Source organism: Acipenser ruthenus, chromosome 24, assembly GCF_902713425.1.
Source record: "Acipenser ruthenus chromosome 24, fAciRut3.2 maternal haplotype, whole genome shotgun sequence".
NCBI classification, from domain to species: Eukaryota; Metazoa; Chordata; class Actinopteri; order Acipenseriformes; family Acipenseridae; genus Acipenser; species Acipenser ruthenus.
Genome location: NC_081212.1, coordinates 8,982,616 through 8,996,902, shown reverse-complemented (window position 1 = coordinate 8,996,902; position 14,287 = coordinate 8,982,616). Strand labels below are relative to the sequence as shown.

Below are 14,287 nucleotides of genomic sequence, written 5' to 3'. Positions count from 1 at the left end.
AATCAGGTAAATCCAGTGCTTAATTTGTGCCGGGGCTTGCCAGAAACTTATTTAACTTATGAAAGTTAAAAATCTCATACAATTTTTTGCTCTCATATTCGTTTTCTTAAAATTCTCAACACAGTTCTTGCGTCCGCGCTAAAAAGAGTCTGCTGCCAAGTTCGTACGTTTATAGTCTACGATTTTAGCTGCGTGAGTGTCTTTAATCACACTGTGGACTGCAACTCTGTTGTCATTTTTTATTCACAAATAAGCTCACTTGACTTGAAAAATGTCTTCTTACACTACTTGTTTTGATTAAATGAGTACACAACAACATATGAAAGCTGAACATTAAGATCACTGCTGCAGTACTGTCACTTGCCCGGTTTAAGTGATAACAGATTAAAACTGCTGCGTGTGTGAGTCTGAAAATCACGCGAGAGTGAGGAGATGTGCGAGAGAAGTAATGGGTTTGAAAGTTAAACAATTTGGAATAATTGTCATATTCCTCTCAAATAAAATCATACGTGACATGCATTGGGAACTTCTGCATTGTATTGTGACTAGGAAAGATAAATAACATAGAAAACTAACTAAAAGTGATTTGAACTAAAATGATTCTCACCGTTTAGATGATATACCTAAACTGTGTAAACTCATCAGTGTCAGTTATTGATCTGTCCAGATATTAAGGAAGGCTTCAGGTAAGTCATTGTAATAGCCAAGAAATTGATGTCTGTTAGAAGCCGTAGAAGCTGTTCATCAGTTCTAGTTGCCAGTCATAGACTTCAGTTTCTGATCAAGTTTTATAAAAAATAAAGAAACACAACATTTGAGTGATTGCGGTAACCACACAGAACATCATAAAAAGGGGAAGTAAAAACTAGGAAAACGTATATTGAAGTTACTAATGTGTATGAGGAGAGAGAGAGAGAGAGAGAGAGAGAGAGAGAGAGAGAGAGAGAGAGAGAGATACTGTATTGTATAACCCTGGAGGGAAAATAATGTATATTGGCCACCCTAAAACTCAAGCAAAGTATAGTAAAGCTTTTGAAAATGTACAGTAGATTGTAGAAGCATAAGAAACATACAGCTTTGTCATCGTACATTTCCAAGGCTATTATCTGTGACCTAATCAAAAAAGGCAGGTAGAGATTTCATCATTTCTAATGAGGCAGTAAACCGAGGTCACCTACTTGAGCGTGAACTCCTCCACGGTAGAGTTAGGTACCAGGAACAGGTAGATGCTGAGGATCTCCCCCGGCTTTAGAGGCTTCTCGGGCAGCCTCACAAAGATGTTATTGTCCAGCTGCTTCTCCACCATCATCTGCTCCTGATTGGGCTGGTATAGGCTTACACTTCCTATGCGTAGCAATGGATGCTGTGTCGGAAGTTCCCCCCTGGTGCTCCCTCCTCGCCTGGGCGAGTTCTCTCCACATTCGCCATTGCCGTCAGGCTCGTGGATGGTGTAGTAGAGTTCTGCCTGAAGAGTCTCTCCACTCATCTCCAAGCCCTCCGTGCCTTTCCTACGACCCAGAGGGGCCACATTGGTGTTGAACCAGTTTGGAGGGAGTTCCAGCTGGGCTAGACACTGGGCCAGACTGCCTGTTAGCCTACAGGAGGTCTTGATCTCCCGGACATCCCTGAAAGCATGCAGACGGACGCAAGGTAGTTTCTCCACAACCTCAAAGTCATCCCAGTCTCGGCCTGCAATGTAGAAGAGAACCTGGACCAGAGGGGTGCTGGAAAACACTCTAAGCTGCACGATGAAGGCGCGGACCTTCCAGTTGACAGTCAGACGACCAGGGATATCCAGTGGGCTTGAGGGCTGAAGGAGGTCCTTGGGTAGGGTTTGGTCTTGGTTGTAAGGACCAAAGGAGACATTGACAGCGGGAAGCTCTTTGGTCTGGAAAACCACAAAGCATTCGGTGCGCTGTAGGGGATGTCCACTTTGGTTGCTGTGGGACTGCTGTCTGGTTTCCTGAAGGAAGAAGGCTTGTTGAGCATTGGAGAGCTTGAAGCTGGCCGGCAGGTACACAGAAGGTTGGCCATAAGTGGTGGTGGAGGTGGTGGAACCCAAAAGGGACTCAGAGCTGGTGGGTAGCACCTGGCTTGCAACTGTAAATAAGAAACAGAAAACAAGTTCTGGTTAGAAACCAAGAGTATTTAAGACTTGAGAGAACACAGGTGGTTAACTAATAAGCTTAGAAATACTAAAAGAAACTTAAGAAGTTAAATGGCAAACTTTCTCAATTTCAAGAAGGCAGTGGGAAGACATTGCGAAATACATAATTGAAGTTCCTCAATAATACTATTGGTATCACCCATGCTTTAAAACGCTAAATATAAAATAACTTTTGGAGTAGTTCATGGCTGTCATTTCCTTCAAAGTCAATGTGCAAACAACCCCCCACTACACACACACACACACACACACATACACTTTTTACCATGCCAACACACTGGTCTGCAAATGAAAATAAAATAATAAATGAAACAAAGGGTACTAATGTCATGCAACCACTGGAACATACTTGCCAAGATGAATATATCCTGGAGGTAGAAGGACAAAGTTCTGGTGGTGGAGGCACAAGATATGGTGCCTAACATTGCCATGCCAGGTAATCTCACAGATTTAAAAAACATTGGTTACACTAAACTCTTGGCCACCAGGCTGTACTGTTTCCCAGTTCCTCAACTCAAACCACTAGATCACACCCTCTCCCAGCTTTAACCACTAGACCACACTGCCCCTCTCACAGTCCCTCAGTTCTAATCACTTAACCATACTGCCTCTGAGTCTCTCAACTGTTAGCACTAGACCACCCTGCCCAACAGTCCTCAACTAAAACAACCTAACCACACCACGTCAGTGTTTAGCTCTAGCCATCACTCTCCTCCTCTTCCTCTCCTCTGTTGTAACCATCAGTCTACACTGCCTCCCAGTTCACAGCCCTATAACCACAAAGCCAGCATCCACTGCTCTCTGCTTGCCTTACACACAACTCTAAGCTCTCTCTAATAAACCACACCGTCTCTCCAAGCTCTTGCCTCTAGCACACTGTTCTGTCAGCTGCAGTGTTCTAACTACTGAACCACACAAGACCATCCTCCCTGGGATATTAGTGCCGTGGATAGGACAGTAACAGCCTTGCAATTTGTCTTTCTCCAAGAGGCAGGGTCTCTTTATGCTTTGTGTAGCTGAGAACTCTGCTAAACCCCGGGATGATGAGCATGGCCATCCCCAGAGAAGGATGAGGTAAAGTTCTGTGATAAATGGGGCTGCTTCTCTGTTTCAAGCCCCTGGAGGGTGAAGGGGAGGGGAAGGGTATCACATTTCCTACTGCAGGTGTGGTCAATGGGCAATGTCAGCAAGCCCCATCTGTTACGTAACATCATTTAGCTTCTCTGGGGCAGAAATGAGACGGAATCACACAGTATAAATACATACACACAAACACACACACAGGCAGGAGGTCACTGAGGGATTCTAATATGGAGCGTGTAAGGCATCTGTTGCAGACAGACTTCTTTGACACTGCAAAAGTTAGTTGACCAACCAATTAATGCTCTGCATATTACAGCTGGAGGAACCAGACAGAAATTGCTCTCTAAAAATGTTGGGTCCAATGATAAATGAATTACAAAATTAAACTCAGATTTATTTTATTTTATAAAAACAAATCTACTTTAGCTGAAATAATGTTATAATATTAAATATGTAATCGGTATGTATTGTCTTGTTGGATTACTAAATTGGCTTTTATAGAATGTATTTTAATTACTGTATTACTGTAGATACATAGCATTTCTGTTCTGTTATGTTCTGTTATGCAATAATTATCTCTTATAGAATGGACTGTGGGTTTAGATATATATATATATATATATATATATATATATATATATATATATATATATATATATACATACACACACACACACACACACATACACACAGTCAACTCTCATAAATACGAATTTCAAGGGGCCCACAAATGATTTACAGCAAGACTAGCGGTGCAGACTGTATTGCCCATGTTTTCCTCACTCGTTACTTACTCGGTATCCCCAAATAGATCATTGCCTCCTCTTTAAAAATATATTACAAGTCCAGTGGCACCCTGAATATGATGCGTTTACTAACAATGCTGAATGACTGGGTGGAGCATTTGCTGACTGCCAGGACTGGTACAGTATTCAGTGTAGGGTTGTCCTTAGCAGTCTTAGAAGAAACTTATTTATGAGAGTAAGATGAAGAGAGAATGTCACAGCCAGTCATTCCTCATTGGTAGTACGTGGATCGAACTTGGGGACCACAGCACCTGTGAGAGAGACTGTTCATTAAAATATCTTGCAAGTAAGCCATTCCATTATAAAAATACACCCGTATTACGACTTTTCATGTCATGTGCTTGCAGCTTGAGACTTACTTTCAGTAGCATGTGTTTTAGGAAACATGTCTGTTCATTTTAAAACATGATGGTACCTCACTAGGTAAAAGAAAGGTCTCAGGTGCCTTGCCTTCCAGGAAATCTGTTACTCTCATTTCCTGGGTAATTTCACCTCAGCAGTGTCTTTGCAAATCACGAAAGAAGCCCCAAAAGTGCCGGGACTGAAGAGCCTTCCTCATTCCATTCAAATCATGTGACCCACTCTGCATACTGTACATATAGACAGGGGAACAGGTGGAGCTAGTTAAAAGCACTTAGGATTCTCCAGACAAGCTCAAAGCCCACACTGGCTACATTTAAAGGCACATTTAGAGAATAACGTAATAACGTAATATTCCTGCATCAGAACCATTTGGAATTATGTTAAAAAGCAATTTGTTATCCCTGAATAGATAATCATCTTCAAAAAACTGAATTTGATAAACAAGAAGGCACCCCAAACTAATGTACCAACGAAAATGGACAACTGGGTGTGTATTTTTTTTTTTAGTTTTTTTTTTTTTTACTTTTCTTAGCACTTAACCCATGTCAGTACTGCCTCAGGCATCATGTTACTCATTACAGCCAGCCTGCAATGGTCCTCACTTTGCACAGATGGCAAAAAAAAACAACTTGATTCCGTTATTCCTGCGAAATCCTCAGGCAATGATTGACCACCTTCCTTCTCATTGCTTTCTGTAAAAGTTACATGACATACATCTGCTTGGGGATATACGTTCCCTCATGAAAAGCAATCTCTAATTATTATTTATTTATTTCTTAGCAGACTCCCTTATCCAGGGCAACTTACAATTGTTACAAGATATCACATTATTTTTACATACAATTAACCATTTATACAGTTGGGTTTTTATTGGAGCAATCTAGGTAAAGTACCTTGCTCAAGGGTACAGCAGCAGTGTCCCCCACCTGGGATTGAACCCACAACCCTCCGGTCAAGAGTCTAAGGGATTGAAGAACCCATCTTTTAGATCTTGTCTAATTCTTGCAACAGTCTTTTTTAATCTCAAAAGGAGCAAAAGTCTTGTTACCACAATCTAATACTAATCTCTAAGCTTTTCAGTGTGTTCCAGAACCCCCTGCAGTGTTTACAAAAAACACATTACTTTATCTTTGCTGTATCCAGAGTTGTCCATATCACAGCAATTTCTTTTTTTAAATATCCCTGATTGTGTTGATTTTTTTTATTCACGCAAATAAACTCGGGAATTCCTTTTTTTCAACTTTTACTCTGGGACGTTCGACAGGAGAATGTTTTTCTTAAACACGCTGTGATGTATCCAGTTCACGCTCCCTTCTACACCTATGTTGATTGAAATCAGTGCCGCATTGTGGGAGCATAACCTGGATACACGACAATCCTCAGAAGATATATTTTTCTCTGGCGAATGCTTCTGTTAATGTTGAAAAATGTATTTCCCGGTCGATTTACAACCCATGATGTGCGATTACAATTTTCAAAAGAGTCGGCAATATAATGCTGCGATAAGGACATCATGGGACCCAGCTAAGGTAACATGATGCGCTTCTTGGTGTTCTGTAATACTTTCATTTATATCACCAGGAGACAGCACAATAAATGTACCTTTTATGACATTTGCCATCACGTTCAGAAGTTCTTTTTGCAAGTACTCAAATTGCTCAAAATCTTTTGATTGCTTTGAATTCATGAGCTGCCCTTCTGTTCTATTTGCCTGCCACAGACATAATGTAAAGCTAGATCAGCCAAAGTGTTGTTATAGATGTAAGAGCGCCATCTACTGAACAAAAAAAAAACACAACCTTTTTTTATCCAAACTAGACTGTCTATAGCTTTTGTTCCCATAACACGAGCAGGGCCGTACCAAGGTGGGTGCGAGCAGTGCAGCCGCACAGGGCGCTGACCTGAGGGGGGCGCCGATTGGCTGACGAATAATAAGTAAAAGTAATTTGTGCAATAACAATTCAAAACAAAAATAACATGACGAAAGAAATGAAAGCGCTTTATTATTCATCAGCCAATCCGCGCCCCCCACAATTCAGCAGCTGACTTGACGAATAATAAGGCCAAATAAAAAAGATCGGTGTGGTACCGGTTACCCCACCGACCCGACATTTTTTTGCTAAACTTTTCACTATCACTCTGAAAAACGGACTACTCATGCGATTTTCCGTTAATATGATATAAGATCTTCAGTTAATATGAAATGTTGTTGTCTGAGCAGCACAGCTGCAGCGTATCGACAAGTAGTTGTTTTACACTACTGTTTGAAAAATGCGACCACATACCAGAAAAAAAAGAATTATAACCAGTGTTAGACTCGGGGTGTGAAATGCCATTTTATTTATTTTTGAATAGTAGCCTATTTTATTTCTCACCAATACTTTTAATGTTTAATGTTCCCGACACATTTTTTCCTTGTACTGTGTCTGTGTGTGCTGTCTGGCTAAACAGTAGCCTACTGAAATTGACGTGACAACTGTTTTTTTTTTAAAAGAATGTTATCACATAACATGTGTTGACTCAGTTATGACTTTTCTAAAATAAACTACTGGTAAATAAAAATTAGTACAACAGCTAACCTTGTTTTTTTCCTTCCAAAACTGACAAACTAAACACTATCCCACAACAGGCCCTGCCTCCCCCATCAATCCTGCGTTCCTAGCAAGATCAATCGATTTGCTGAAAACAATTGTGAAAGCTTATAATACAAAGTGAAAGTTGTTTAATGTATCAGTGTTTACAAATACACCACACACCTGTTTTTACTAGGTTATAAAGCCTTCTGTTCTTTATTTTATTGCACACATTTTGTCGTGTTAATTTTTTATTTGTGACCTCCTATTTTGTTTGATTTTAATGTCTTTTTTTCTTTCTTTTTTAATTGTACGCATTGTATTGCTTGTTTCTTATTTCTGTGATGTCCGTATGGTCTTCATATGTTTTATTGTAAAAGAGCTTTGGGATACTATATTGTATGTAAAAAGGGCACACGTGTTAGGCTAGTATTGTCTGTTTTTTATGCTTTTGTTTTTATTTGTGCCCTGCAGCTTCATGGTCTTTTTTTACGGCTCAGGATGCAGCAATCATATTTATTCAATTTGACGTATGCTATTAGTGTGTAGGCTTGTCTTATTTGAAAGAACGGAAAGAGTCCCTTTGCTATATTGTACTGTGACTCACTGTGCTGTCAAAGGTACTATGCTGTGTCATTTTGAGAGATGTCCTGCAGTGTTGACACCAAGCTTTTTCTATTTTGTGGACGGAATATCCTCCAGTTTTAAATAATCATTGTCTAATCCTAAACATTTTTAAACATCACACCAGACAGGTAGTGTATGTAAAATAGCAGTTTTTTTTTATTTGAAATGCTTAAACATTTTTTGGGGGACGAGTTAGGAGTGAATAGTCAGATTGTTTTCCAAATGGTTTTGTGTGGGAACATCCGGCATTAACATTTTTGAAAATCCAGTATTGCACCGAATATAGCCTTGCAGCCAAATAATACTTCTCAAGAACAGGCAAGGATAGCCCTCCTAGTTTAGAGAGTGAGTCTCCTTTTCTTTATTCTGGACTGGGCCATTTCAGCATCTTCTACTATTAATTGTAATTATTATAAACCTAAAACTTAGTTCCAACCTTCACATAATATAATTCTTTACATGCAAATAAACATTTTCCCATCCAACTAACAGTAAGATTTTTCAAGCAGGTAGGTAATTTATTTGCAAGTTCCCTACAATCCAACGTAGTTTCAGAAGGCTGAAATTGATTAAAAATGATCTCCGAACCTCCATGGGCCAAGCACGCTTGCCCAATCTACTGAATCCACTGAATTTGCATTGGCCAACTCTCTAAACTGCAACAATGTCATCAATGACTTTGCATCACTGAAGGCAACAAAAGTACATTTGTAGGCTCTATGTTTCATTTCTATTGGTGCATTCTATTGGACATTTACAAAGTTTTTTAACCCTTTTTTTAAATTTTTTTTTTTATTCGCTGACTGCACGTTCTGGTGGGGGGGGGGGGGGGGGGGGGGGCTGGATTTATATCTCGCACAGGGCGCCATCAAGGATCGGTAAGGCTCTGAACACAAGTAGACTCTTCAAATGCTCATTTCTTGCCATTTTCATGCTAACAAGAGCTAATCTCTTGCATTGTTAATTCTGTTAGTACCGGGTTGGATTTAGTTCAATTTTCACAACAAGACTACCAGAAAATCAGCAGGATAGCTAAAAGATCTCAGCCGTCGGCTGCACAGGCAATCCTTTCTATTTGGTGCAGAAGTGAATTCTTGTCTTCTGAAGATTAAAATCTCAGATAGATAATTACAATGATTTATGGTGTTTGTAATGTTTTAGAAGAGACCCAGCAGGTTTTTAACAGCTCAATAACTTAGTAAACTTTTTTTTTTATGTAAAAGCATTTCTCGAAAAACTTTTAAGACGAGGCCGGTTGCCAATGTCTGGCTTCTCGGTTTAATTGGCAGACAGCACGTTGATCAAAAGCTGTGTGATGAATCACAGCCAACACTGCACTTGTTTGTTTGTTCGCTTGTTTATTATACCAAAGCAGACGTAGAGCGACTTCATAAAGTTATTTCCCTTTTGGACGCCTCAGCTGTCAGATTTGAAAAATATTTTGTTTGCATTGGACTGCTCTAGATGAGCAGTCCTAGATCAAAGATACAAGGTGGCAAAATCTTAAGAACAGTAAAAACCAGGAGGTTTGCTGAGTGGTTAGGATGAGGAGGTGTGTAGCTTACTTTTTAGGAGGGACTGGGAGGCAGTGTAGCCTAGTTGTTAGGAGGGACTGGGAGGCAGTGTGATCAAGTTGTTAGGAGGGACTGGGAGGGAGGCAGTGGTGCACAAACATTTTGTATGCCGCCCCTTTAGCTTAGCATACATTTTGTTGCGCAAACCCCTGTCCCGCCCTATTCCTGCCCGCTCCCCAACACATATTAAAATGTTAGAACTTAACTTTATATTTTAACAGGTGTTTTTTTTTCTCCCAGGTTTAATGAAAATCATGTATTTTTTTTCCTAGATTTACCGCAAAAAGTCCAGATTTAGCTAAATACATAAATGTTAATGTAACAAACACATTCTTAAAAGTTTTTTACACTTTGCGCCTCATAAAGAAGATCCTATGGATAATTCTGCACTGAAATAGCCTGTACGGGTTATGGCATTTACAATTGTACTTTTTTTGCAATTCTAGTGATTAGACTTAACAGCATTTTACATTTGAGCAGAAGAGAGGATACAAAGAAGAAAGAAGAAAGCTCACAAAGCATTAATAATCCTGTAACAACAATGCATTCTATAATGACTTCTTTGCAATATTTCAGTGTGTTCTTTAAGCAGCTGCTTCCTCTATTGACATGCTTTACATCCATCCAGTAACATGCTTTCACTCCAGTAAGTGACTATGTAAACGCAACATTAACGTGGCTGTAGCTAACAAAATAATTTCATAAATCATACCTGCTGTGCACTTCCAATCACTATGTAGGTCTCAGAAACACACAGCCAGCATCTATTTCCATATTTAAAACATGGTATCTGCTCTAGGTAATAGAATGGTTTTAGTTTTCATGACTTGCCTTCCAGGATAGAGTATATGTTGCTGCTCCACTTCCTATTTTACCTCAGTCTTTGGAGTCAGCTTACTGCCTGAAAAGCTTGTCAGTCATTGGGGAAAGCAGCAGGTTAGCTACTGGCAGGAAAGAAGGCCCAAAATGGATGAGGGCAAATTTCACTCTCCAGGTGAAAAGTCATGACAATATGAAAGTGAAGAGATTTCTTTAACCTAGTGCAGTTCCACCAACGTTTCAAAGTGAAAACACATATTTGCAAAAACATAGGTTACTTTAAAAACTGCACATTTGAGAGGAATATGGTAAAGAGGTGTGCAGGAGAAAAAGGTGTATGGAGTCATTTTGTTAGCAAAGGGGGTGTTATGTTTTAGATTTCTGATACTGTGAATCGACAGTGAGGTAGCTGGTTAAGTGGATTTCACTCACACATGACAAAGAAAAATGAAACTATAGACGCTGCACACTTTTTTGTTACTTGGCATAAACTAATGTTGAAATAACCTTATTTATTTCAGAAACTACCCAGAAATGCCTTATAATTCTTTAATTAGCACTCTCATAATGCTCATATTTAGCTTTTAAAACTAACAAGGGTTTTCAATGAAATGCCATAGTACTTACATCTCAGACAGCCTGAGATGCGTGGCCTTACTGCTCTATAATCAGTATGTTTTTCCAGCCTTTTTTCTAAAGGACTGCAGGATGAAGGGATGTAAATGAAGTGATGTAACTCAAAGAAATACAGTACACCTAGCCAACATCTCAAGGTATGTCCTCTATGTAAAAAAAAAACAAAACTATTTGCATCAGTTTTCATTAAAGGAAAATCAAATGGTTATTGCTAAAGTGACTGTAGCACTTTAGCACTTTAGCAATGAAGCTTTCTGGAAATCTAAATAAACCATGTTGTATGCTTTGCAATTATAAATTTTCAATGTTGCATCCTCAAAAAAGTCAAGTAGGTTAGTTAGACACGATCTCCCTTTCCTAAAACCATGCTGGCTGTCTCCCAGGATATTGTTACCATATAGGTAATTTTCCATTTTGGATCTTATTATAGTTTCCATAAGTTTCCATATAATAGAAGTCAGGCTTATTGGTCTGTAGTTACCTGGTTCGGTTTTGTCTCCCTTTTTGTAGATCGGTATTACGTTTGCTATTTTCCAGTCTGTCGGTACAACCCCTGTGTCAAGAGACTGTTGCATGATCTTGGTTAGCGGTTTGTAAATAACTTCTTTCATTTCTTTGAGTACTATTGGGAGGATCTCATCCGGCCCAGGGGATTTGTTTATTTTAAGAGCTCCTAGTCCCTTTAACACTTCTGCCTCTGTTATGCTAAAGTTATTTAAAACTGGATAGGAACAGGTCGACATGTGGGGCATGTTGTCCGTGTCCTCCTTTGTAAAAACCTGTGAAAAGTAATCATTTAATATATTTGCTATTTTTTTTTCTTCATCTATGATTTTGCCATTTGTGTCTCTTAGACATTTAACCTCCTCTTTGAATGTTCTCTTGCTGTTATAATATTGGAAAAACATTTTAGAATTGGTTTTAGCCCCCTTGGCAATATTGATTTCTATCTCTCTCTTGGCCTTTCTAACTTCCTTTTTGACTTGTGTTTGCAGTTCCAAGTAGTCTTTATGTGTACTTTGTTTTTGGTCCCTTTTAAACGCTCTGTAAAGTGCCTTATTATTAAAAAAACATAAAACTATTAAAATGATCAAATACTTTTAATTTCTGTCAAAATGACATCTGATAACTATAATTGTTCACATGTTCACACTTAGAAAAAAAAAAAACCACGCACTTAACTAGGACTATATATTTGCGTATTGTTGTCCTTGTTTTGGACTACTAACTAATCACGGCTGTGGTGAGTTTAGTTTGACTTATTTTTTGCTCTGTGATTGTTGTGGTATTTCTAATGGTTTTTACTCCGATGTAGGCCTGTAGGACTAGTGCTTGTTTATATGTATATGATGCCACCCCACCCCCATCCCCTTCTGCTCATACATTGACATACAGACATGTTCATCTAAATAGTTTTGGAACTGGAATTGGAATCAAAATACCCAGTTCCAATGACAGATACCCGGTTCGTTAGTGTTTTTATTTTCTGCCAAGTAACCCAAGCCTCTAACCCAAGGCCTTGTTAAAGTCTCTCTCCCCAGCCGCTGCTGGAATTTCAAGCAGGTCTCAGTAAAGCCTTTCTCTTTCCCTAGTTGGCTGCAACACTTGAAGCATTGCTGCTGTACAATAGACTTAGCCCTTCTGCTCTCCAAGACGCATATTGATTTCACTCACCAGTAGTGCTAATTGGTCTGTAGTGGCACCAACACGTTGTTCTTACCATCTCAATGCAGAGACAGTTTAATGAGCTACTTGGCTGTAGCACGGTTCTCAGATTACTTTAAATGCCTTCCTCTGATTGAAGCAGTCCTAGCCAATTAAATAATTCATTTTAAAGTACAGCTAATTAAATAATTTGATATATCTTAACTGTTGCTGGCACCTAATACCGGTAGTCAACCTCAGAAACTGGTCCTCGACTAATTGCACGTCACGTGTCTGGGAAGTGATTGTGATGCTGCGCTTTCAATGGATGGAAATGCAGGGACAGTTTTGAATATTACTATGTAGTTTAAAAAAAAATACACAAAAAAGCGTTACAAAACAGTACGTTCACAAATAGCACACAAGATTTTACCAAACGCATGATTTATTAATACTTAGACGTATTCGAGTCTGTTCAGATGAATCGTTCTGTCCCTATTAACATAGGTCTCAGGTGTGCTGTTTTGAAATTTAATTTGTACTTTGATTTTGTTTCTATTTAAACCTTTTATTTTCGCTCTGTGAGCAGTGTTTTCTGTTTAAATATTTATTTTATTTTTGTTATTTTTGCTTAATAAAACGGCGCCACCGCGTCATTTTGTTTGATCTGCAGTATTGGTGTCAGTGCTTTACCTTCCTGCTTCTGCCGTGACGTCACCGACTCAGCCACCCTTTCACACTTACCCATTTCATTTCACCTCAGCAGTGTCTCTGGGTCGTGTTACTGGCTGAAAGCATGTCAGTCAATAGGGGAAGCAAATGGCTGGATCATGACAGGAAAGAGGCTGTTGAAACGAGTCAGTAAGTGCAAGACTAAAAGCATAGCTTGCAAACACATTTCTTTAACCTAGCATAGTACCACATAGCATGTTTTAAAATGGAAATGCATTTGCTAAAACATGTGTTTCTTTCAAAAGTATGCATCTGAGACTAGATTTGCATGGAGTAGAAAAATGATGGAACTATTTAAGCTTAAAAATGTGTTATGGGCTCCCGAGTGGCGCATCCAGGAAAAGCACTCGTTAGAGTGCAGGATGCACTCTATAGCCTGGACGTCGCCAGGTTCGAGTCCAGGCTATTCCACAGCCGACCATGGACAGGAGCTCCCAGGGGGTGGTGCTCAATTGGCCGAGCATCGTCCGAGGGGAGGGAGGGTTAGGTCGGCCAGGGTGTCCTCAGCTCACCGCGCACCAGCGACCCCTGTAGTCTGGCCGGGCGCCTGCGAGCTTGCCTGTAAGCTGCCCAGAGCTGCGTTGTCCTCCGACGCTGTAGCTCTGAGGTGGCTGCACAGTGAGTCTGCAGAGTGTAAAGAAGCGGGCGGCTGACGGCACACGCTTCGGAGGACAGCGTGTGTTCATCTTTGCCCCTCCCGAGTCAGCGCAGGGGTGGTAGCGGTGAGCTGAGCCTAAAAATAATTGGGCATTTCAAATTGGGGAGAAAATAATAAAAACTAATTGGCAACGACTAAATTTAAAAAAAAAAAAAAAAAGTGTTATTACCACATAGGCATAACTACATACAGTACTACAATTTTATATGTTAATTTTCCAGTCTGTGTAGCATGATTAGTCATTACAAACACCTCCATAAAAAATCCACATAACAAATTGAAATAAAAAGCTATGGCAGTTAGATGAATTGTTAAGTCTATTTTAAAAAAAAAATGAAAGTGTTTGCGACCTGGTATCTTAATCAGTTATTGCTGTCCCCATGACAACAAGTGTTAAACTTTTATTTAAAACTGCAATCACCATAACAACCTGTAGTCCTCCTTCACAGAGGGAATGAGCTCACAAGAAATATTTAAATAGCACAGTGTTATATCTACACAAGCGGAAGGCTTTGATTTAACCTTCTTTAGTTCAGAAATGTATGCTTTACAGATAATGTAACTAGACAAATGTATAGATCAAGTATGTCATTCTTTTAGTCTGT

The 14,287-nt window shown here is 39.5% G+C and overlaps 1 protein-coding gene across 2 annotated transcripts in view; it reads right to left on the bottom strand.

Annotated features, from left to right (window-relative positions):
* LOC117429367 (transmembrane protein 132E-like) overlaps positions 1 to 14,287 on the bottom strand; it is a 260,360-nt gene that overhangs the window by 97,999 nt on the left and 148,074 nt on the right. Inside the window, exons 1-2 of one of the 2 annotated variants that reach the window (XM_058998343.1) lie at positions 2,517 to 3,201; positions 1,179 to 2,100 (exon numbers count right to left, since the gene is read on the bottom strand). In XM_058998343.1, the coding sequence (XP_058854326.1) occupies positions 1,179 to 2,100; positions 2,517 to 2,628 (1,034 nt within the window). In that variant the 5' untranslated portion in view covers positions 2,629 to 3,201. Of the gene's footprint in view, positions 1 to 1,178; positions 2,101 to 2,516; positions 3,202 to 14,287 lie in introns of those variants that run through there. The other variant, XM_034048768.3, reaches the window with a different exon arrangement.